Source organism: Hermetia illucens, chromosome 6, assembly GCF_905115235.1.
Source record: "Hermetia illucens chromosome 6, iHerIll2.2.curated.20191125, whole genome shotgun sequence".
Lineage (NCBI taxonomy): Eukaryota > Metazoa > Arthropoda > Insecta > Diptera > Stratiomyidae > Hermetia > Hermetia illucens.
Window position 1 is genome coordinate 39,959,830 of NC_051854.1, and position 21,656 is coordinate 39,981,485.

A 21,656-nucleotide genomic window follows, 5' to 3' on the forward strand; every position below is an offset into this window, starting at 1 on the left:
TAGCTGTCGAACGCAAAGCACCGACTGTCTCTGCCATTTTAGCATGCGCTGACCGTGTCCAGAGGCCCCAGAAGTCTCTGTAGTCATAAAAATGGTAGTAGCTTGATGCCGTCTTTTTCATCATCCAACTGCTTCATAGCACTACACTGTTGAGATATTCCTTATACTAGACCATGTTTATCGGATGCAGTACGCATTCATCTGACATAGGATTGGCCTCTGAGCACTGAGTCCTTAGTGATCCATTATACACGATTCCCCCGTCTAACGCAATATCTCGGATTCGTTTATGTATCGCACGATTTCCGTTAGTGACTGTGATGTTACCTGCTGCAGTTGGAGCACACCTTCTTGAAGGCAGCCTTTCGTCGCTTTCGCTGTAGTGATCACCACCCACTTTAGGACACAGCAATCTCTGCGTTAGGATAGCATAGATCCACTTTATTAACGTTTCATCAACACCATGCTCTCTCGCGGTATCACAGAGCTTTTGGAAAGGCGCACAGTCAAAAGCTCCTTCAATATCCACAAACAAACCCCCCAAACCATCCGGTTTTCTTAGAGAGTCCAACTTGGCTGACTCATCCTTATTAAGTACTCTGCACCACCAGTCTCCCTTTCATTTTCCAGTTCCTCACAGTATGCTCTAAAAGAGTCCCGTTTCGAATGTTTTACGAGCCTATTATATGCACGCTGTGAGCTCGGGAAGTTTAATAAGTCTTCATTTTTATTGCTTTTGCAAGCACGAGTTAGAATTTAGGTCGATTCCCTGGAAAATAGGTCAAGCCTCTTCAAAGCACTCTAAAATTATGCGATACAGAGTTTCCAATTGATCTTCCATCGCCAAAGGAGTCCGAAGTAGTCTAGGGAGCTCAACCTAGTCTCCAAGAAGTTTTCCTAGGATTCCGTCTTTGAATTACAGGCTGTTCTCTTGCAGTAGTCAGATTAAATTCTATTTAACGGTGATTTGAACAGAATTGTGTCAGCTCTAATAATTTTGATATCAGAACGCAGGCCCTCGGTCTCGAGGATTTTTCATCGAAAAAGATCCTAGTCCCCTTCACTGATCCAATACCACAGATTCTGTTAAAACAAACCCATGGCTCTTACACCAGAAATATATAAGGACAGTCCTGCAGCCTTGCCAATTTTGTCGCCAGTAAATATGGAGCAGCTTTGGCATGCTGCAGGTTAATTTGACTAACTCTTATGTTTGTTGCCGTAAGTGCAGCCTAATATGAAAACGGCAGCTAACTTACCAGGATTATCAGTTTGTCCTCACCTTCCGCCGAATGTTCCTTGCGTCTGATTTCTCTGGATATTGCCACACTTGGTGGTATAGTAACGCCCATGTCCTCATTCCCCAAGAAACTTAGCCTTCTTTCGCAGTGCCTTCTGTTGTCGTCGGCTGGGAGTCATCTCGAGTTCACGGTGTCCGGGCTGCATGGCTCTGTTTCTACATACCGGTTTTAGACCAGTTGCGTCCACATCACCAGCTTACTTTTCTTCCGTTTTTCCTGGTACAGGCGGAGAAAAAGTTTCTGACAGGCAACCCTGTAGTCCTTTCTCCTTTGTAGCTAAAGTTTCATTCTATCGAGCCTTCCCCTCCCGTATTTTGGCAGATTTAGGCAACAATGTCATCGCCAGGCCGGTCGTAGTTAGGTTTCCAGTTCCTCTCATTAAGGGAGCTGCTGTACTATCCCACCGGATGTAGGTTTTCCTCAGAAGTGGAGAGCCTGTTTTCCACAGATTTATCAGATTTATCCATGAGGGAACATGAGGCCTTCGAAATCCGTGCCTCGACCACGACCTGATTTCTCAAACTCGCAGGTGGAGTCGATGTCTGTGACTTCTTACCACTTAGAGAGTTACAATCCTTTATTTCCATCTTCATGTCTTTTTGGACACCCTTAGTGTAGTAGTACCATAAGCTCTCCCACCAATACAAAATGGTGTCCAAGGGCCGCGAGCTTTTAGAATACAAAAACGCATAGCCACAAGGGTAGGACAGGTGATCTTACCCCGCTTAACCCCACTATCTCTAGCCTGTATCGCTGAAAGTCTCGGTGAAGTTAAAGCCAGCGGGCATTCTGGGGAACCTCGATATGGTCGTCGTGAAGTGTTCACAAATTCCAATATCTACTGGACCGAACTATTGTTAACCCTTGGTTGTAAAATAAATTTTACTATTCTCAATACGGACAGCTCGAACTTGGACGAATAGCGTAGATGATTCAGAGATAGTTGGCACGGATAGCACTCTACATACTGACTCTGAAATCAGCCATTTGTTTTTGCATATACACCCATACATAAATCCATGGATTAGAAGAAGAACGACATTCCTTAATTCCTTAATTAAATCATATGCTATTACCTCGTTTTGAAGGTACTAAACATATTGGGTTGGTGAGAAAGAAATGTCCTATTTTGTTAATAGATGGCAACATTTAAATATATCTTGTGTTGTATTTATCGCATCGGGTCATACGTCATACGTCCCCGGCAGTTTGGTTTTAGGGCAGGGAGATCGACAATTTATGCTGTCATGCAGGTCGTGGACGCCGTTCGACGACCAGAGGCACATAGCCGCCGAACTCGACGGGTGGTGCTCCTCGTAACGCTTGACGGCAGAAACGCCTTCAATTCCGTAAGATGGAAAGACATTCTAGGCACACTAGACAATACCTTCAACGTGCCGAACTATCTCTTACGGATTTCGAGGGACTATCTGAGGAACCGCTCCCTGCCCTATGAAACACTAGAGGGTCAAAGGTGGATGGAGGTCACGTCGGGGATAGCACAGGGATCCATCCTAGGGCCGGACCTCTGGAACGCTACCTATGACAGTCTGGTTAAACTCGACATGCCAGAAGAGTCGCGCCTGGTCGGCTACGCAGATGATGTCGCAGCGCTTGTTGCTGGACGCACTGTCGAACAGGCGCAAAGCAGACTCGGCATATTGATGCGACGGGTAAGCGGATGGATGACTACTCATGGTTTCAACCTTGCACTGGAAAAAACCGAAGTCGTCATCCTGACTAAAAAGAGAATTCCGACCCTGCGTCCCATATCGTTCGGCGAGCCGATAATCGAGTCAAAATCAGCGGTAAAGTACCTCGGGTTGACTCTTGACTCAAAGATGAGCTTTTCTGAGTAAATCCAAGCAGCAGCGAACAAGGCTGCGGCTGGAGTTTCGGCGTTAAGTAGGCTAATGGCAAACATTGGAGGTCCTACGTCTAGTAGGCGACGTCTCTTGATGAGCTCAACGCAGTCTGCCCTGCTCTACGGCGCAGAGGTATGGGCTGGCGCTCTTAACAAGGAGGTATATCGTAGACGCCTCGCGCAAGTACAGAGACGGGAAGCTTTACGGGTGGCGTCTGCGTACCGCACAGTATCTGAACCGGCCGTGATAGTGATCGCGGGAGTTATCCCCGTTGCCCTTCTTGCTAGGGAGCGTCAGGCCATATACAAGCGCAAGGGAGATGAGCCAAGGGAGGTGGTTGCTCGCGAAGAACGGCAGCACACTCTAGACGAGTGGCAGCTCTCTTGGCAAAATGAAACTAGAGGCAGATGGACTCATCGGCTCATCGGCAACTTAGGTTCGTGGCTGAATCGGAAGCATGGTGAGACTGACTATTTCTTTACCCAATTTTTAAGTGGGCATGAAAGTTTTCAGTCTTACCTGCACAAGATTGGAGGAGCCGGATGGCAGGGGGCTCCTTGAACTGACAATTCCCTTCCTCCTCTCCCCTCCCGTTGGTGAAAGGAATTCCCTGATTTGAAGGCTCCGCAAGGCGGGAGAGTTCGGGGGCTGGCCCGAAGTAATGTGACAAACGGTTCCAAGCTAGCTCTCTGACGATGGGGAGGTGTTTAGTTGGTAGTCCGACGACGTACCGAATCGGGAGTCCAACACTGTGTGCGTAAATACATGCAAAAAAAAAAAAACAAAAAACGTCATACTATACGGGGATTTGAAGACGACAATCTGTGCTACAAGTGTCTCTTTGACAGTGTTGTGATCATATGTGTCAGCCTCAAATTATAGCGGGCCAAAGGAGTCCACCAAGCAAGGAATTCGTCATATTTTACATTTTTACTACCTGAGAGGTAAAATGCAACGAAGGCGGCCGAACAAATTTGTGAAGTTTATGGGTACTGATACTGTAACGATTCGCACAGCACAGCATTGGTTTGATTGATTTCGTTCTGGTGTAGTGAATGTCGAAGATGCACCCCGTACTGGTAGGCCAATCATCGTAGAAGCCGATAAAATCGTCGACATCGTCCAAGTAGACCGGCTCGATTGACCAGGAACTGGGTACCACAAAACCGTTTGGAACCATTTGCAAAAGATTGCATTCCAAAAAAAGCTGGATGTTTCGGCCTCACACGAATTGACGGAAAAAATCTCTTGGACCAAATCAACGCTTGCGATGCACTGCTGAAACGGAACGAATTCGACCCATTTTCGAAGCTGATGATGACTGGTGAAGTGGATCACGTAGGACAACCTCAAGCGAAAAAGATCATGGTCGAAGCGCGGCGAGCCGGCCCAAACCATCACCAAGCCCGGATTGATGGCCAGGAAGGTTTTGCTGTGTGTTTCGTGGGATTGGAAGGGAACCATCAACTATGAGCTGCTGAACTATGGCCAAACCCTCAATTCAGTCCTCTATTGTGAGCAACTCAACCGCTTGAAGCAAGCGATTGACCAGAAGCGGCCAGAATTGGTCAATAGGAATGGTGTTATGTTCCACCAGGACAACGCTCGGCTTCACACATCTTTGATCACCGGCCAGAAGCTACGGGAGCTCGGATGGGATGTCCTATCGCACCGTATAGTCCGGAGCTGGCACCAAATGATTACTATCTATTCCGGTCCATGCAAAACGCTCTTGGTGCTACTAAGTTGGCCTCAAAAGAGGGTTGCAAAAACTGGCTGTCTGAGTTTTTTGCAAATAAGGAGGGAAGGTTTTATAACGGGGGGATAATGAAGTTGCCTTCTAAATGGCAACAATTTTGCGAACAAAACGGCGCATATTTGACTTAAATCGGATAATTCTAAGTATGTTATATAAAGCGTCAAATTTCGATGACAAATACGACATTTCTTTTTCCCCAACCCCATATATAAAACATAGTGTACCATTGGAACATTCACATACTCGTGCATATGTGCTTGAAAAGGAGTTAATTTTGAATAACTAATTAAGCAGAATTGTAGAAAGACATAGTATTATGAATGTTACAGAGTATCTTGTAAAATACTTATCTGCGCTACCTCATTGTCTAATTCATCATATTTGAACAGGTTACCTGTGTGTCAATATATATGTGTATTAAATGTATATCAGTCAATGCATGCCTATAGCACTGCCTACAGGTCATCAAACTTGATCGTTTGAATCTACCATTCCCATTCAAACATAATCATTGAAAGTTGCATCAATCACTTCATCACGTCTTGCGATCTGGGGTATTGTTTGTGGATTACTATTTCATCAATTCTCCATCATGAGATGGTTGCAGCATACATTTCATGGACGGTTCATGTGAACCTTCTACGTGATGACTGCACTTTGAGCATTCAAACGACGAACAACTTGATTCATAAGCAGTTTGTATGGTTCACATTGAACTTTGCTAGTTTAACACCTTCAACCACCTACGTAGTATCTATAGGCATACATCTGTATTTACCTATGTGTAGCCTACTCTTAATACGAGTATGTGCCTCACCTTAATAAATGTTCAATCTGGAAAGAGGTACGATTGATTGTTTCATTGTATTTTATCATATAATATTGACATACCACAAGACTATATTTATTCCTGTGACCACTATACCAATTGTTTGATAAAGAGGATTTAATGTGTCCTTATGATGTTAGTAGGGCACCCCACCAAATTCAGAACTCTTACAGAGCAGTGTAATCAACCACTGAAAACCTGCATGTTGAACACAGTGCTTCTATCTAATCTGAAACGTTCCCAGTTATTTCTTTGCTTCCAAGGATTAAACCCCAACTTCGTTGCATTATTAAGTCAATGAATTTGGGGTGAATTTGGGAGGCGACGGTGCAGAAGTCTTCAAGCACATCATTGTTGTCATTACGGTCACCAAGACCATACCTCTCAAAGCCCACCTTGGCATTTAGATCACCCATTGCTATCACAATGTACATCCTTTTTAATTACTTCTAAAATTTCCATTTGCATTTTGACGCTCTGTAATCTGGAGCGGAATTTTGTAATCAGAACTCCGCCAGAAACCGGCTCCCAGATGAAGAGAGTCTGCTTTGAAATAATAATCCAACATCAGATGCCTGCGCACATTCAGGAAACTGGACGAGGGTCCACCCATAAGCAAGGAGGCCGCAGGTTCGGCAACTTCTTATATGAGAAAATTACAAACCTGCTGTTTCCATCTACTCCTTACATCATCTAAGGACGAAAGCGGAACCATATGTCTGAGTCCTACGAGTTCAGCACTAACAACTTCTACTCGCCAAGGCAACACTATAGTTTTACAATTTTCCTAAAGCTTTGAAGTTCAAAACTATTCATTGAAGCAGTTATTCCAGTCTGGGTCCTTTCAGGCTCATTGATCTGTCTCTACATGTATTGACTGATTTAAGGTTAATAAGGATATTTTCAATGGTTGTTGAACGACAAGCAAATTATTTTTTTGTACGGCGAACCAGCGTTTATGAGGATCGCGGCTGTTGTGATCGACAAAGATTGTTCAATTGCTGACCTCGAAAATGATATGTAATTAATATTTCACAAAAGTTATAGAACTTTCAAGTGTAATATCCCATCATCCCACATCACAAAAGCGATCCACAAATTACAACATCACTTCACATCACTACATTACTTAACATCACTGCATCACGAGCTGATGATGATATTACTCCTGTAATAAACAATGGTTTGTAATGTCCATGCCGATAGCACATAAGCAAACATCACCGTTATTAGTAGTAAAAGTCGAGTGACGACCCGATAGGGAATATCGCTTGGAAATTTACGAGTATTATGATTCCCTGTGCGGATTCAAGCGGTGCACAGTAGGATAGACTGACGCGGAATATAGCTGCTGGGGTCAACCTATCTCTCTTTGAGGGTGAACTGTCTCTCCTCAAGGGTGACGTGTGGCTTTCCAGGGCCTAAGCCCGTCGTCTACCAAGACCGTTAGTGAGTGGTGATATACACACCCTGTACGAGGTGACCCTACTATTAACAAAACACTACGGATCTAGACTGGAGAGCCGAAAAACACCTCCCCCAATACAAAGTATTATCCGAACCGTGCCCATTGGATAGTTTACAATCGGGGGTAACTGACTGAGACAAATATATCAGTTAGGAAGGAGACAGGTCTCAGCGGCGCAGATGCTAAATGGTACCTACGTTGTCGGAAGGTGGGCCTGAAACCAGAAGAGAACCTTACGAAGGCTCAGGAGAAACCAAAGCCATCTTTATCGGAACCAAGAAAGCGGGGAGTAGCGGAAATTAGACCTCATGAAGGAAATGCTTCCAAAAAATTCAAACCTGAACGCAAGAGGGGAGAATATCCAGGCAGGTTAGGGGTAAACACAGGAATCAGGAGCCCGCCATTAGCTATGCGGTTAAGGTTATTCAACTGGCTGACTGGAAAGGAGCAGAACTGTCAACAGGTGCTAGGAATCATATACCAGGAGCGCACATGGTGACAGTTTTTCTCCCAAAAGCCACGACAATAGAGACGGAAGATCTCATGGACCTCCTAATCTCTGAAAATGAGGATCTCCATACACGATTATGAAAAGTCTTCAGAAGAAAAGTTGACGGCAAGGGCAGACGCCTCACGATCAGAGTAGATAACCGATCCTTGGAGCAATGATACGTCGGAGTTGCCATATCAACTATCGATTTGACAAGATTCCTGTGCACATGCACAAGGAAAAGCCGAGGAAAGACACCTCGGAGGAGACACCGGGTGAAAGTCATACCGAGGTTCCCGAAGAACTCTCGAAAGCCATAGAGGCAAAAAGGACTGGATCAGCTAGGGAAATAGACCAGTTAAGAGCAGAAGCTAAACGATCTTGACCTAGAGCTTCTAGGGTTTAGGGTGGACAGTGACACGCACAAAAGCACCATGTTCGAGAAGGAAAGCGACATTCCGATAGTGGAGAAGACCTCCAAACAATAACGGAGCCAATGGTCAGCAATAAGATAGCCCAAATAAACCTCCACCATGCGAAAGCTGCATTTACGGTAATTGCAAGGGCAAGTTCCAAGGAGAACATTGGAATAGTGCTGGCTCAGGGGCCCTGGGTGTATCGCGGGCAGATTCGTGGTCTGCGAGAAGGAAGCATGCAGGTAATTTGGGACTCCTCTTGTAAAAAACCAAGAGCTTGTATAATTCTTAAACGTTATTTAAAATATATATGTCTTTCAGAGTTCTTAACCGACGACCTTGTGGTTATCCAAGTCTCACTGGAAGCCGGGAGGAGCACTCGAGAGGGAGTCGTGGCGTCGGACTACTTCCCAGGAGACGACATCCGGGTTCCACCGGAGTAAGTCGCTAAACTGGTAAAGTACTGTGAGAAGAGGGCGTTACCACTTCTCCTCGCCCGCAATGCCAACACCCATCACGAAGTCTGGGGAAACAGTGACCCCAATCGAAGAGGTGAGTGCCTTCTTGAATTTATTCTTAACATTAAGTTAGAAATATATGACATAGCGAGCACTCCAACATTTGCGACTACCACTAAACAAGAGGTACTAGACATAACTCTAGAGAATACTCTGATGAACGGACTGAGGGTGTCGGATGAGCCTTCAATATCTGATCACAGAATAATCAGATTCGACATTGAGGGCAACTCCGAAATAAAAAGGATAGTAAGGAATCCCAGAAAAACGGATGTGATTCCTATGCAACACACCTGGCCTTCAAGGGGGCAGTGATATCACTCCCACGCCGGCAGGCGAAAAGAAATGAACTCAGCACACAAACCAGGACGTTACGCGAACTCCAAAGAGTGGCTTACGTGTGTATCAGTGGGGCAATGAGGACATGCCCAACGGCATCCCTGGAGGTTCTTCGGGGATTAACGCCTCTCCATCTGCACATACAGATGCACGCCAGTAGGGCAATATTCGGAATTGTGGGGAGTATTAGTGAGACGGGAAGCTGTCTAAATCGAAAGAAGACTGATATTCTTTCTAGGCGGTACCCCGCCATATTGATACCAAGAGATAACATGACAACGTCGTTTCACTTCGATAAGAAGTTTGAAACGCGTTGGAGTAACAAGGCAAACTAGGAGAACATGGCTATGACATTCGAATTAAATCAACAACTGATTACTTGGTACACTGACGGATCCCTCACAGCAGGGGGAGCGGTTGCCGGAGTCATTGGTCCAAGGAAAGAGTACTTAGATCTAATGGATTAGCACACTAGCATATTCCAGGCGGAAATATACTCCATAGACCGATCTGCCTCCTTTAATCTTCAAAGGAATTATTGGGGACAAAACATTGCTATTCTCACCGACAGCCAAGCAACGATCAAGGCACTTAGGTCTAAACAGGTAAACTTTAAACTGGTATGATTGAGAGACTGAATGCGCTCGGCTCGTTCAACAAGGTCTGGATACTCTGATTTCCGGGCCATGTTGGGTTGGAAGGCAATAAGGCAGCGGACGAACTAGCCAAGAAAGAAGCAAAGACCCCTTTACACGAGCTAGAACCCTTCTGTGGAATCGGAAACGGGTTCATGGCTGTGACTTTAAAAATGAAGAAGAACAGTTGAGGGAACTATACTGGACGGGCCTACCAGGAATAAAGCAGCCCAGGGTACTTATTGGGGGATACGAACCCAAGCACACAAAGGATTGCTTAACTCTTACCAAAAAGAACCTCCGAATCATAGTGGGAATTCTCATTGGTCACTGCTGGCTAAACTATCACCTAGGGAAGTTAGGGATATTTATAGAGACTGCCTGCAAGTTCTGTGCGGAGTGTGATGAAATCTCTATACATGTTCTATGACAATGTCCGGCACTTGTACAAAGTAGGCCAAGGCATCTAGGAGAATACTTAATACCAGATGCAAAGTTGAAAGACCTGGAAGTAGGGAAAATACGTAACAGTGATGGGCTTGCTTGAGATATTATGATTAATAAGTACACTATACCCAGTAAAAGGGACACAATAGTTTTTTAAGGACGCGGTGCGACTTCCCCTTAATAGAAACATAATTCCCTGTTCGGGTTTGTGTGAAATATGTGTGAAATTTTAAATGTGGGGATCCTTTGGTAACCAGCTGAGGGGTAACATTATGTAGTACACAGATGGATCTAAAAAGGAAGGCGGCACTACGACTGGGATACATGCAGTGATCCGAAAATACCACAGTTTTTCAGCCAAATGTATATGCGATAAACCAATGTGTGTCAGGAAAATCTCCAGAAGAATCTTCAACGTGTTAAAGTTGATAATCTTGCAAACTGCCAGCAAACATTAAAATCTCCGCATCACCACATCTAAATTGCCAAAAACATGATGATTGATACTGATCGGTTTAATAACTTAGCACTGCTCTCTGCGAAAATGCACACGATGGAAATCCATAATGAAGACTATTGGCAGACTTTTTAACGAGAGGGAAGAAACAGCCTCCCACATAACACTGGGATGAGCATTAAGCCATCTGAACAAATGCCGCAAAGAGAGTTCCTTAACGTCATACTCCAAGACAAGACAAAACACTATGTTTTAGCATAAACTGGAAACTCAATCATCCTCCCGAAGTGGAAAGCGATTCTTTGCAAAACTGCAAAAATTAATTCCTTCCGGGAATGGATTGGCAACCGGTCCACTTGGCAGTTTAAGTGTTTGGGTTATGTTACTGCACAGAATGGGTCCGGGTACGAAAATATTAAAGAGGAAAAATGACCTATGATACTCACACTACTGTCAAAGACTAAATGCCTTTAGCGAAAGGTTTGGTGTGACTCGCACAAAAGAGTGTACATTGCGGAATCCGAAAAGACCATTATGACCAGAGTATCTCAGCGTGAGTGTGCCAATAATGGACCAAACTAGGTTCTTTATTAACTTCCAAACTAGAATTGATGAAGATCACCCAACGATCTGTGGTATAATTTTGAAAGAGGCAGCATTAACCCACCCTCTCTGGCTAGATATGATTTTGACCATTAGTAACTCATCAGTATTTACCGTCTGTTTCTTCTTCCTTAAATATTAAGACAATATATTCATTTTATTGCTTTGTTCTCTGTTTTCCCCCCTTTTTGTTGAAACTTACATCAGAACTGATTATTCTCGTTCAAAACTGAAATCATTCTCCTTTCATTATAATTCACCTTCTGCTAGATAGCAACATTTTATTCTGATGAGACCAGATAATAACCCGTAAATTGGCATACACGCAATCACTATAAATACGCAACATAGCAATTATTTAGCTGTTGAAATTATTGCAAGGAAATATGATAACGCGTTGAATTAATTAATATATTCAACAAAGACTATATTCCAATGCATGCTATCCAATTAGTCCCGCCATCTTTTGAAAATGTTGAGCAAAGATTCTCGTAAATGTCCCTTCTTACGTATAAGTTGCACTACTGCACCCAGATAAAATTCTGAATTTTTCAATCAATCAAAAAATTTACGTTGTTGATAATGCTTTTACTAAATACATCAAAATATTGCTGTTACTTTACTAAAATTTTGTTGTGAACAGGTTTAAAATTTTCATCTCCGTAGCTAATGCGGAAAAGAGTGGATTATAATTTGGACGTTGTATAGAAAGCCTTTTTGATTACATTTTCATATGACCCGGCTTATCTGCATCAGATTCGCCACTACTTCTAGTCATACGTTAGATCCAGCTAGATTTGGACGGTTTCTTGCGGCAGCCTTCACTTCACTGGAAAGGGCTACATCGAATTTCCCGAAATTTTTCACCGCTTCCGAGCTCAATGTAATCAGGAGAACCTTCAATACCCTATGTCCATCATAGGGTCAGTCAGCCAAATCTTGCGAAAAAGATTGAAACGAGGCCGACGATGTGAGTGGCTCCTGAGAAAATGTACTTTTAATTGCCTTCAAAAGATCATCAATATTCCCAGAAATATAATTCTTCCACTGTCGAGGGCACATCTAGAAGATAATTCCTAATGATCGCGATATGCTTGACCGTTACCGATTAATTGAAATCCAACTGATTTTGCGGAAACTTCTATAGTTGTCGTCAGAGCCTGTCTTGGAAATTCAGATCACCCATCACAATTTTGCCTTTAGTAAGCCAGTCCAAATTGCACTCACTTGCTCATAGAAACCTTCCTCCTCCTCCATACAGGAAGTCCGTTGATTTATAGCACTGCGAAATTCAGATGCTCCAACCTCGGCTGGACTCTCGCAAACAAGATCATGTCCGAAACCGGCACCCAGATCATAAGAGAGCACGCAACGAAGGGGTTGTTGAAGATAGAAATAGATTCTGTAGCCTAGGATGGGCTGTTGCTTTTGTTTGGGTAATTTCATCGGTTCGACTTGGGCAAAGGCGTTTGTTTCTCGCAAACTTTGGTGGGGATCAGCTTGTAAGTTCTTCAAATGTTTCGGATCAGCGGGCCCAAGGATCCAGGTTAAAGCCCTTAAAAGAGTTGGAGAAAGCTTCACTGGCCTCTATAGTGTTGTTTTGAATAACCGCTAGCTGTACCAGACTTCCAGATTTTTATGGTGTGTTCCGAACGCCAACACTTACAAAACTGCATGGGCTTTGGGATGAAATATTCCCCGAAGATCCGGGAGTACCCGAAAGCAATGTGTTCCGGAAGCTCAGTTCCGTCCAAAGCTAGTTTCCCGGTGGTGGAAGGTATGTATTCTTTTGCGTTCACAGAATACCTCCTGTCTAGGCGTGACGCTTTACGTCAAAGAGAGCATTCCTGAGGATTTCATCTGTGAAAGCAAGAGGACGTTTTTCATAATTTCGAAGCGAAAAATGAACTTTTTTGGAATAAAGGGCTTTAGAAGAAGCGGGCGGAGGCTTCCTAGCCATCTTGCTTTTAGGCTTCACGTTTACGAAGTCAAATTCCTGCGGGTAGAAGAAATCCAACCCGGCTTTATCCTATCGGAGGTCTACAGCCCCCCGTTGGGGTGCTCCTTGCGGGGCGCTCCATTCTTTTGGATTTTGATCTGAGACTTTGGCTGTAAATTTTCAACATGTTATTCTCCCGCAATATGTAAAGAAAAACAAATTGATTTTTTGAAATTGTCACACTATACTACTACCTTAAAAGGGGACAGGGCGGACGCTAAAAAGTATCATTTTTACACAGACTCATTCTCCGAAACGAGAATCTGAAAAAGCAAGTCAGAATACCTGCAACTGGACGCTCCAGGTATAAGAATTTTGGATTCATTTTGTGTAAGAAATTTCCTAGGCACATTTTTCCAATTCGTACATACCTAAAAATTGAAAATATTTCTTTATATAACAACTCCATCGTTCATATGAGTTCATACATGTCGTACATGCTAAAGAGTGGCAATTCGCATTCTATAACTTTGTTAATAATAGTCGGATTTTTTTTCAAACTTCCAAACTTTCCAAAAGTGTGAATTATATTATTGCTTATAACAATTTCAAACAAGATGAAAAGAATTTTGTGTTTCAAGGATGAACTTAAGAGGGTTTTCGATATACCTGTTATACTGTTTGGGTCACACATTTTGAACTCCCACTTCCCTATGTTTCACCCAGCATCAAAAATAGGAACAGTTCCAAGAAGCACTAGCCGAGCGCCTTCTTTTGATACCCCACATGACCATATTGTTGAAAAGAAAATTTACAGCCACCTCACCTTAAACCCAGCGCAAACCCATTGTATGCAAAGGATTCACAGTCCACACGCTCTCACCAAATTTCTTGACAATCGGTTTACCCGTTTCCGAGTAAATCGAATATGATAGACGGACAAACAGACGTTCAGATAGACAGACATTGAATCGATTATAATAAGTTTTATTTTACACAAATCCTTAAAAATCTGCTCTTATACATTGTCTAGACCTTAGAATACTCCCATACTGATATCTACAGAAATGAAGTATTACTAACTTAACTTAAATTTAGCTTTTTGGAAAATTGAGAGAAAATTCCCCCTAATTTTATCCTAGAGTCATAAATAAAGATTTCGCCAAGTTTGGTGAAAATCCTACTATTACTGACAAGGTTATAGTGGGTCAAAGTTGTCCCTTCTATGCAAATTTATTGCAACCGAAAACTATAACCGAATATTGAATGCATATATGTTACCAGCTACGTCTATAAGAAATTCACAAAACCTTTCATTCCTGAAGTTTGTGTGAAATAAAACGCCTGCCTGTCTATCCATCAGTCCATCTGCCTGTCACACATTTTTTTTTCTGAAATGGCTCCTACTGATACGAAGTGTAGTGGAAAGGCGGGACATGCCAATCGCCTCGGATGCAGTGAGGAATATGGCTTTATGTTGAGTTTAAAGAGGGGCCCCTAGACAAGCAAACGGGGATGCACATTTGCATGCAAATCGGCATCGCACATCCTCTTGCCTTAGATCGTTTTTGAGGTTAAATGGTCTCGAGGTGGATAAGGCTTCATCCTGCTGACTTGTTGATAAAACCTGCACTTCCTTCCTGCCAAAAGCAACTCTTGCAACACTGTTACATCAGCCTTATATTGGGACAGGGCAGTAGCTCGCTGCTGGCAGAAGCCAATCCCCGAGGTGAATAGAATCGATAAACCGAATTGTACGGAAGGTATTCCCAACGTAGATGGGACCGAGGATTGTCCATTTTTGTAACACGTATGTAAGACTTGGAAGAGACAGTCCTTTCTATGAAAAATAAGAACACGCAAAAACCCGAAGTATCTTGAACGAAGTTTATATACAAACTAGTGTTTCGCCATTTGCTCGATCTACATACTGGGCGGTGCATTCAACGCTTACCTGAAGGGGGCAATTTTTCTTGTCGCAAACCAATTTGGTTTGAGAGAAGGGAAATCCGCATCCGCATCCATTGAAAGCTGCTCATCGAAGTGGGGCACCCATCTGGACGAGTGAGGCCTCTTGTAATGCTTAATGTCAGAAATACCTTCAATTCCATAAGATTCCGAATATGCTAGACACACTCGAATGTTTGAATTACCTCTTGCGGATATTAAGAGATTGACTAAGAGCTCCTCTTTACCGTATAAGACGCTGGAAGACCAGAGATGGATAGTGATCACGTCCGGGGTTACACAAGAGCCCATCCTAGGGGCCCGTCTAAAACGTATCTAAAGATAACCTGCTAAGATTCAACATGCCAGAAGAGTCGCGTCTGGTTGATTAAGCAAATGATATTGGGACAATTTTTCTGTACGCACTGTTAAATATTATAGATCAGACTTGGCATATTGATACGACAGGAAAGCCGATAGTTGCTCATATAGCTTTGCCTTGAAAAGAACCAAAGTAATAATCTTGACTAAAAAAGGGAACCCCGATCTTACGTCCCATGTTGATCAGTGAATCGATTATAGAATCAAATATGGTTACCCTTCCCTTGGTGGGGTATGGCACGTTACCCACACCTAAGCGCCATCGCTCGCAGTTACCTGAAATGCGCTTCAGTTCCCGCCACGACTTTCTGAGACGCTTGCACTCGTCCTCTACTGCTCTACGCCAAGTGTCCCTGGGGCGACTCATTCGTCGGTTATCTTGGGAAAGTGAATTGCACTGCATGGCGTAGCTCGCAATGCAATTATCCCCTTCCTTAATCTGCTACCGAAAGGAGGAACCTTACCGGATGTAATACGGTTAAGAACGATAGTGAAGTGTTATTTCCCCCACTTCAGTTGTTGGCGTCCTTCACAGAACTATCGAAAGATTTGCGACCACATGCAAACTTTTTCGTAGAGTGGTATAAACTTCTGAAATCATTAGGATCTACGGCATCTTCCGTTTCCTTGACCAGCGCAATGAAGGTCCTGGAGGTTTAACGTGAGTTCCTCCTCTATAGGCATAATCCCACGGTCCTCTTCGGGCAAGGATCGATTCGGAGATCACAATCAGGCTCAGCATTCATACCACTGGATGCGAGGCCTATCTAACACCTCTGCCACAACTTAGGGATACGCCGCCCAAGTTGCACAGCGATGTAGGCTTAACCACAACCACCATGAAACTTCCGCAAGGTGACCAACCGCAAATAACCGGGCCTAGAGAATGTGCACTCGGAATTCTTCTCGAGCCTATCCTCTCAGAGAGCCATCCCGTTTCCCATGGCTGAGGCTTCGTGGCAAGAGCTACTTCAGATGAGTCCCTTCCAGACTCCACTCTGATTGCCCTCCTCGAATACATGGGGATGGCACCCTGACCTGTACTATAGCAAATTCTCTCTTGTTACGGCGTGCACTACGCTGAACTTATCGAGATTTCGCTCGATATTGGAGTTGGAGCGCGTCACGTCCGCCATCAAATGCAGCAGTCGGTTGAGCCCCCAACCCCTTGCGTTCACCAATTCGCTTCTACGACTCCGCAGTGAGACAGATTTAATGACGCCCTTCGGGACGTGGCCGACGACCTATGTAGCACACGGGAAAAGAACATTTTTGATAGCGGCCCAATGCTCACCGTTATTCTCAGATGCGTTGCACAGTAGATCTACCGCTCGATGACTGTCACTGACCTTACGGCAGGTTCTGTGCTCGCATAATGTGCCACCAATGACGAGGGGGTGGAAGTTGCAGAAATCCACGAACCTCCCGCCATTATCGTTACGATCGCTAAAACCGACTGTTAAATAGCATGGATCGACGCTCAACTTAATCATCAGCTTTTTCTAGCTTTTTCAAAGCTGAAGCAGACAAAATCATAGCTGCAGTTTCGGCCTTAAGTCAGCTACTGGCAAACCTTAGGAGTTTCTCCCTCTGGAAGAAAATGTGTTCGTATGGGTTTGAGCTGATGCCCTTGGCAAGAAGGTGTATCGCAAGCACCTTGGGTAACCACAGAGATGGGCAACTGTACTGGTGGCCTTTACGAAAGTGATCGCCCTTTTACTTCTTGCTAAGGAACACAAAACCATTCACAAGCGCAGAACCCATGGCAGCAACATATACTGAATGAGTGTGAACTCGCTTCGAAAAACAGGTCAAGAGGCAGATGGAGAGCACGGGTCATCAGCAACTTAGATCCGTGGCAAATCCGAAAGCATGGTGATATGAATTATTTCCTTATATAGCTACTAAGCAGGCACGGAGATTTGCCGGGTTACCTTTACAAGATGAGAAGGCACAATTTCCCGACCCTACAAGGGAGTGACGGACGACACCGATAACATCTTTTTTTCTTGTGGAAAGTGGTGTTAGATGTGGTAGCAACTTTATACTTCCTCCTCCTCTCCCTTCCCTTTAGTGGAAGGAATTCCCTGACTTGAAGGCTCCCTAAGGCGGAAGAGTAAGAGGGCTTGCCGAAAGTAATGCGTGAAACCGTTCCAGACTAGTTCTCTGATAAGGGGGAAGTGTTTATTTGGTAGTCCCTTGGGTTAGATATACTCAACTTCCCTGACCAAAAAAGGAAAGGTAAATGAAACATAAAAGAAACGAAGGGTCCGTGCACCATGAAACGTGAGAGTAAGTTGCTCTCCATTTGGTCCGGTTGAAAATCAAGTAGATGTGGGCTTCGGATCCCTCATATCTGAAACAAAAAATCTAGCTTTGACCTAATTTAGGCTCAAGCTATCGACGATTTAAACTTGCATATAATTCTCACCCTTGTCGTGTTTTTACGATTATGCAAAGGAGCGTTTTCCACCTGTTACTACTTTCGGTCACGCTGCTCTTAGGACAGAGGTGAGGTAGCGTCTGATAAGTTGCCTCGGCCCTGCATGAAACTGTCGCCCTTTTTAAGGTTTTGTGTAAACATAAAACCTTATTAAAATCGGTTTACTGTCTGTCTGTTCGTCTGTCTGTCTGTCTGGCTGTCTGCCTGTCCGTCACACGCTTTTTCTCGGAGACGGTTTTAGCGATTGGCACCAAATTTGGTAGAAAAGTGGGAACTGTGAACGCTCACGCATGTAGTGAGTTACATCCTTTTACTTTGACACTGCCTGTAGGTTTTGTAAGGAGGAGGACAAAACCTCTATTCACGTCCTGGGACAGTGTCCGGCACTTGTGCAAAGTAGGTTGAGGCATCTGGGAGAAACTTAATACCAGATGCAAAGCTGAAAGATCTCGAAGTAGGGAACATACTAAAGTTCCTAACGGTTATAGGCCTGCTTGAGATACTATGATCAATAGGTACACTATAACCAGTAAAAGCGGCACAACAGTTCTTCAAGAACGCGGTGCCACTTTCCCTTAACAGAATAATGATACATCCTTTTACATCAAATTTAAGGGGGGTTCCCATACATGCAAAAGATGGGTGTAAATTTTTTTCCATCAAATGTGTCATGTGGGGTGTCAAATTATAGTTATCGGTTAGTATTTTTCGAAGCCGATCTTAGTTTTGACATTTGCCGGAAAAGTGGGGAGTGCGGGGGGTTGAAAGTGATCATTTCGTTAACGAACCCATTCTCAGAAACTCCCCAACCGAAAAATCTGAAAAAAATCAGGGGGCTGCCACTATATGGTGCCTAGGCTCCGAAATATTTTCCATACTGATACCTTTTCAAATAAAGTTAATAATTGTTAATACATTACTATAATTTTTAGTAATTGATAGGAAAACCTCCCTTAAGTTCACCCTAGAATCACAAAAAAAAGCAATGTAAACTACAACATAAAGCATAATCCTGCCAAATTTGGTGAAAATCGCACTATTACTAACAAAGTTATACTAGGTCAAAACTGTCGCTTCTCTGCAAATTCAAGACTTTGAATGTCAATATCACTTGAAAGTGGAAATTTTCGCATAATAAATGCATATTGCTAATGGGACAAATGCACACTCAAATCTACACAAAAAAAATTTCATACCTGAAGCGTTCAGTTTCCGGTTTCCCGACTTGTTTTTCTTTTCAAAATAGTAGAACCCTCTCATGCTTTTTAAGGTTTTGTGTGAAACAAAACCTTATTAGAATCGATTCGATGTCTGTTTGTCTGTCTGTCTGTCGGTCTGTCTGTCTGTCCGTCTGTCTGTCTGTCACACCCGATTTATTCGGAAACGGCTGGACCGATTGTCACGAAAATTGGTAAGAGTATGTAATCTAGTGTTCCCTTTACATGCAGCAACTGGCGTCATTTTGTGTTAAGTTTAAGGGGGCTCCCCATACAAGTGAAAGGAGGCTGCAAAATTTTTTTTCACAGAATGTAGCCATGTGGGGTATCAAACGAAAGGTCTCAATTAGTTCTTTTCGAAACTGGTTCAATATTTGATATTGGGTGAAACATAGGGGAGTGAGGGCGCAAAATATGACCATCAAAAAGTGTAACAGGTCTCGTTCCCAGAACCTATCCAACCGCTAAGCTGAGGGTGATGAGAACTGCTAGGCCAAGCCCGAATTAACTCAGAACAATGTTGTGAAGTTGATGGCGATGTATTTTGCTGGGAAGTTCAAGTTGCTGCTGTCTGATTTCCTTCGCTAACTGTTGTATTTCGTTTGCATGCGGATTGGCCCCACTTATGTTCAATTTGATTTTGGACAACTGGGTGGGAGGTGGTCAAATCGCTGGAGTGAGTCTGATGTGCCTGCAGAATTATGTGGTTTTGCTTTGTGACACAGACTGATCCTTCAATGTGCTGGATACTAGTAGAATGAGGACAGACTATGCTTAAAGATGATTCCTCAGTAACAGCATAAATCCATTTATTCGTTTTCGAAATTTCTATCCAGGCGGCGGTTGTCATAATTGGTTCCAGTTGACAGGATTCTGGCATCGAGATGTTGTTTAAGAGGTCGATCTCGCACCTGTTCTCACTTGCTCCGTGATAATAAATGGAATGCGACTGGGTACATAAACAAGATAAATTGTGTACCATTACGCAATTCGATAGTTTGAAATCGGCCACCGGGTAATATCGATCGAGATGAGCGGTAACGGCAAGGTAGTTGCATGATTGCCGAACCTTTATGAGTGTTTTGTTATAGCACGTCCAAATCGGGAATACTCTAAATAATGCGAACTCCTCCAAGCCGATTAATGGTATTTTAATTTGGAAAATAGCGTGCTTGACGGGCAGGCGGCCTTCCACCGACTTGAGCCTATATAACTGAAGGGTATCTTCTGGTTCCACAGGCAGATAAAGACCAGCCGGGAGATGAGTCCTTATTTTTGTTGCCTCCTGGTTGAATTGGTGCGGCGATAGTACGAGGTAACCTATTTGTCCTTGGTAAGTTTCCGACATCATGTCTAGTATCGCTGTTTGGGTCCTTTCTATACTACCCATAAGGACCATGCTGTAGATAGACCAGGAAAGAAATAGTTGTTGAAGCTGGAATTGATGGAGGGCATCAGTGACATTATTCCCTTGATTTACCACTTCTCCAGTTTTTCTTCTAGGGTCTTGTATCGTTGGTCAATTGTTTCCTGGTTCTCTTTCATGATATTGCTCGTCGCGTCCAAGATAGAAGTGTGGTTTTTGAGCAGTGACATGAACCAGTTTTCGTTTTGGTGAATATCACTAATTTTTTCCGACATTTCTGTGGCGTAATTCGAATCCAGAACTCCAAATAACGAGTTGGCGACTGTTCCTATAATGTTGAAGGCGCCTCGTTTCATTCTCCCGGGCGTTTGTTTCGTAGCAAGTAGCTCGTTTTCTTCCGTGAGGTGTAAGCAGCGGTGTCGAATTTGATGAACCACTTGTTCTCATGGGCCGTTGAAGAGGAGCTGCTGGCAAAGCTGTTGTAAAGTTACTGTGCTCTTTTTTAAGGCTCGTAATTCGGACTTGTATGGCTGCAGATTGAAATAAACTACCAACTTCCAGTAATCGGATATCAAGTTTAATTTTCCTTGGTTTTCGAAGTGAAGTCCTGGTTGAGTGCCCTTGACGAGTGGGACTAACAGGGACGTCAACAGAACTGCCATAAATACATTCCCCACCGTTCGCCTCATCCTTTGTCGAGATGGTGTCTTTGTGAGCTCACATTCAGAGGCTCCTTGTGCCGATTCGCCTTCATTATGATTAGGTTTTTTGCCATGCTTAGCTTCCTCACGAAATTCCGTTGCTTCCTCGATATTCTGTGTTGGCGGCTTAATTAGGGGTGCTAACTTGTGAATCGGACGTTTTAGGATGCCAGACTTTGTGTGTACGTCGGCTACTCTCGCTAAACCATCTTCGCCATAATAGACCTTGATGATTCTCCCAAGTGGCCATTCCATGACGGGAGAGTTGTCTTCTTTGATGATAACTACTGTCTCTTCTTCAATATTTCGTGACGTTGTTTTCCATTTGTTCCGGTGCTGAAGTTCGCTTAAGTATTCTTGGGACCACCGTTTCCAGAATTCTTCCTTGATTTGCGAAACCAGCTTCCATCTTGTGTTAAGACCTCCCCTCATCAATTTATATACGTGCATATATGTGTACAGTATTCGGAAATAGGGAGTTTGTTCGTTTAGGGTGAGCGTAATATCTATGGCTGCAATATGTACGTATGTCTCG

General features: G+C 43.7%; 2 protein-coding genes across 3 annotated transcripts in view; both read right to left on the reverse strand.

Annotated features, from left to right (window-relative positions):
* The window catches only part of LOC119660183, an 85,886-nt gene that overhangs the window by 61,932 nt on the left and 2,298 nt on the right, over positions 1-21,656 (reverse strand). The gene's annotated exons all lie outside the window — the stretch shown is intronic.
* Positions 19,611-20,776, reverse strand: LOC119659108. The gene is made up of 2 exons (XM_038067031.1): positions 20,535-20,776; positions 19,611-20,454 (listed from the first exon to the last, which is right to left on the reverse strand). Exons 1-2 carry the CDS (start codon positions 20,774-20,776, stop codon positions 19,611-19,613), a joined length of 1,086 nt encoding a protein of 361 aa, XP_037922959.1.

What these genes read in the sequence shown, in the direction of transcription:
- LOC119659108 (XM_038067031.1), bottom strand. Translation starts at nt 20,776, where the DNA reads ATGAAACGAGGCGCCTTCAACATTATAGGAACAGTCGCCAACTCGTTA. An exon ending in GAAGAAAAACTGGAGAAGTG is followed by an intron (nt 20,455 to 20,534) that starts GTAAATCAAGGG and finishes GTCTATCTACAG; the next exon opens with CATGGTCCTTATGGGTAGTA.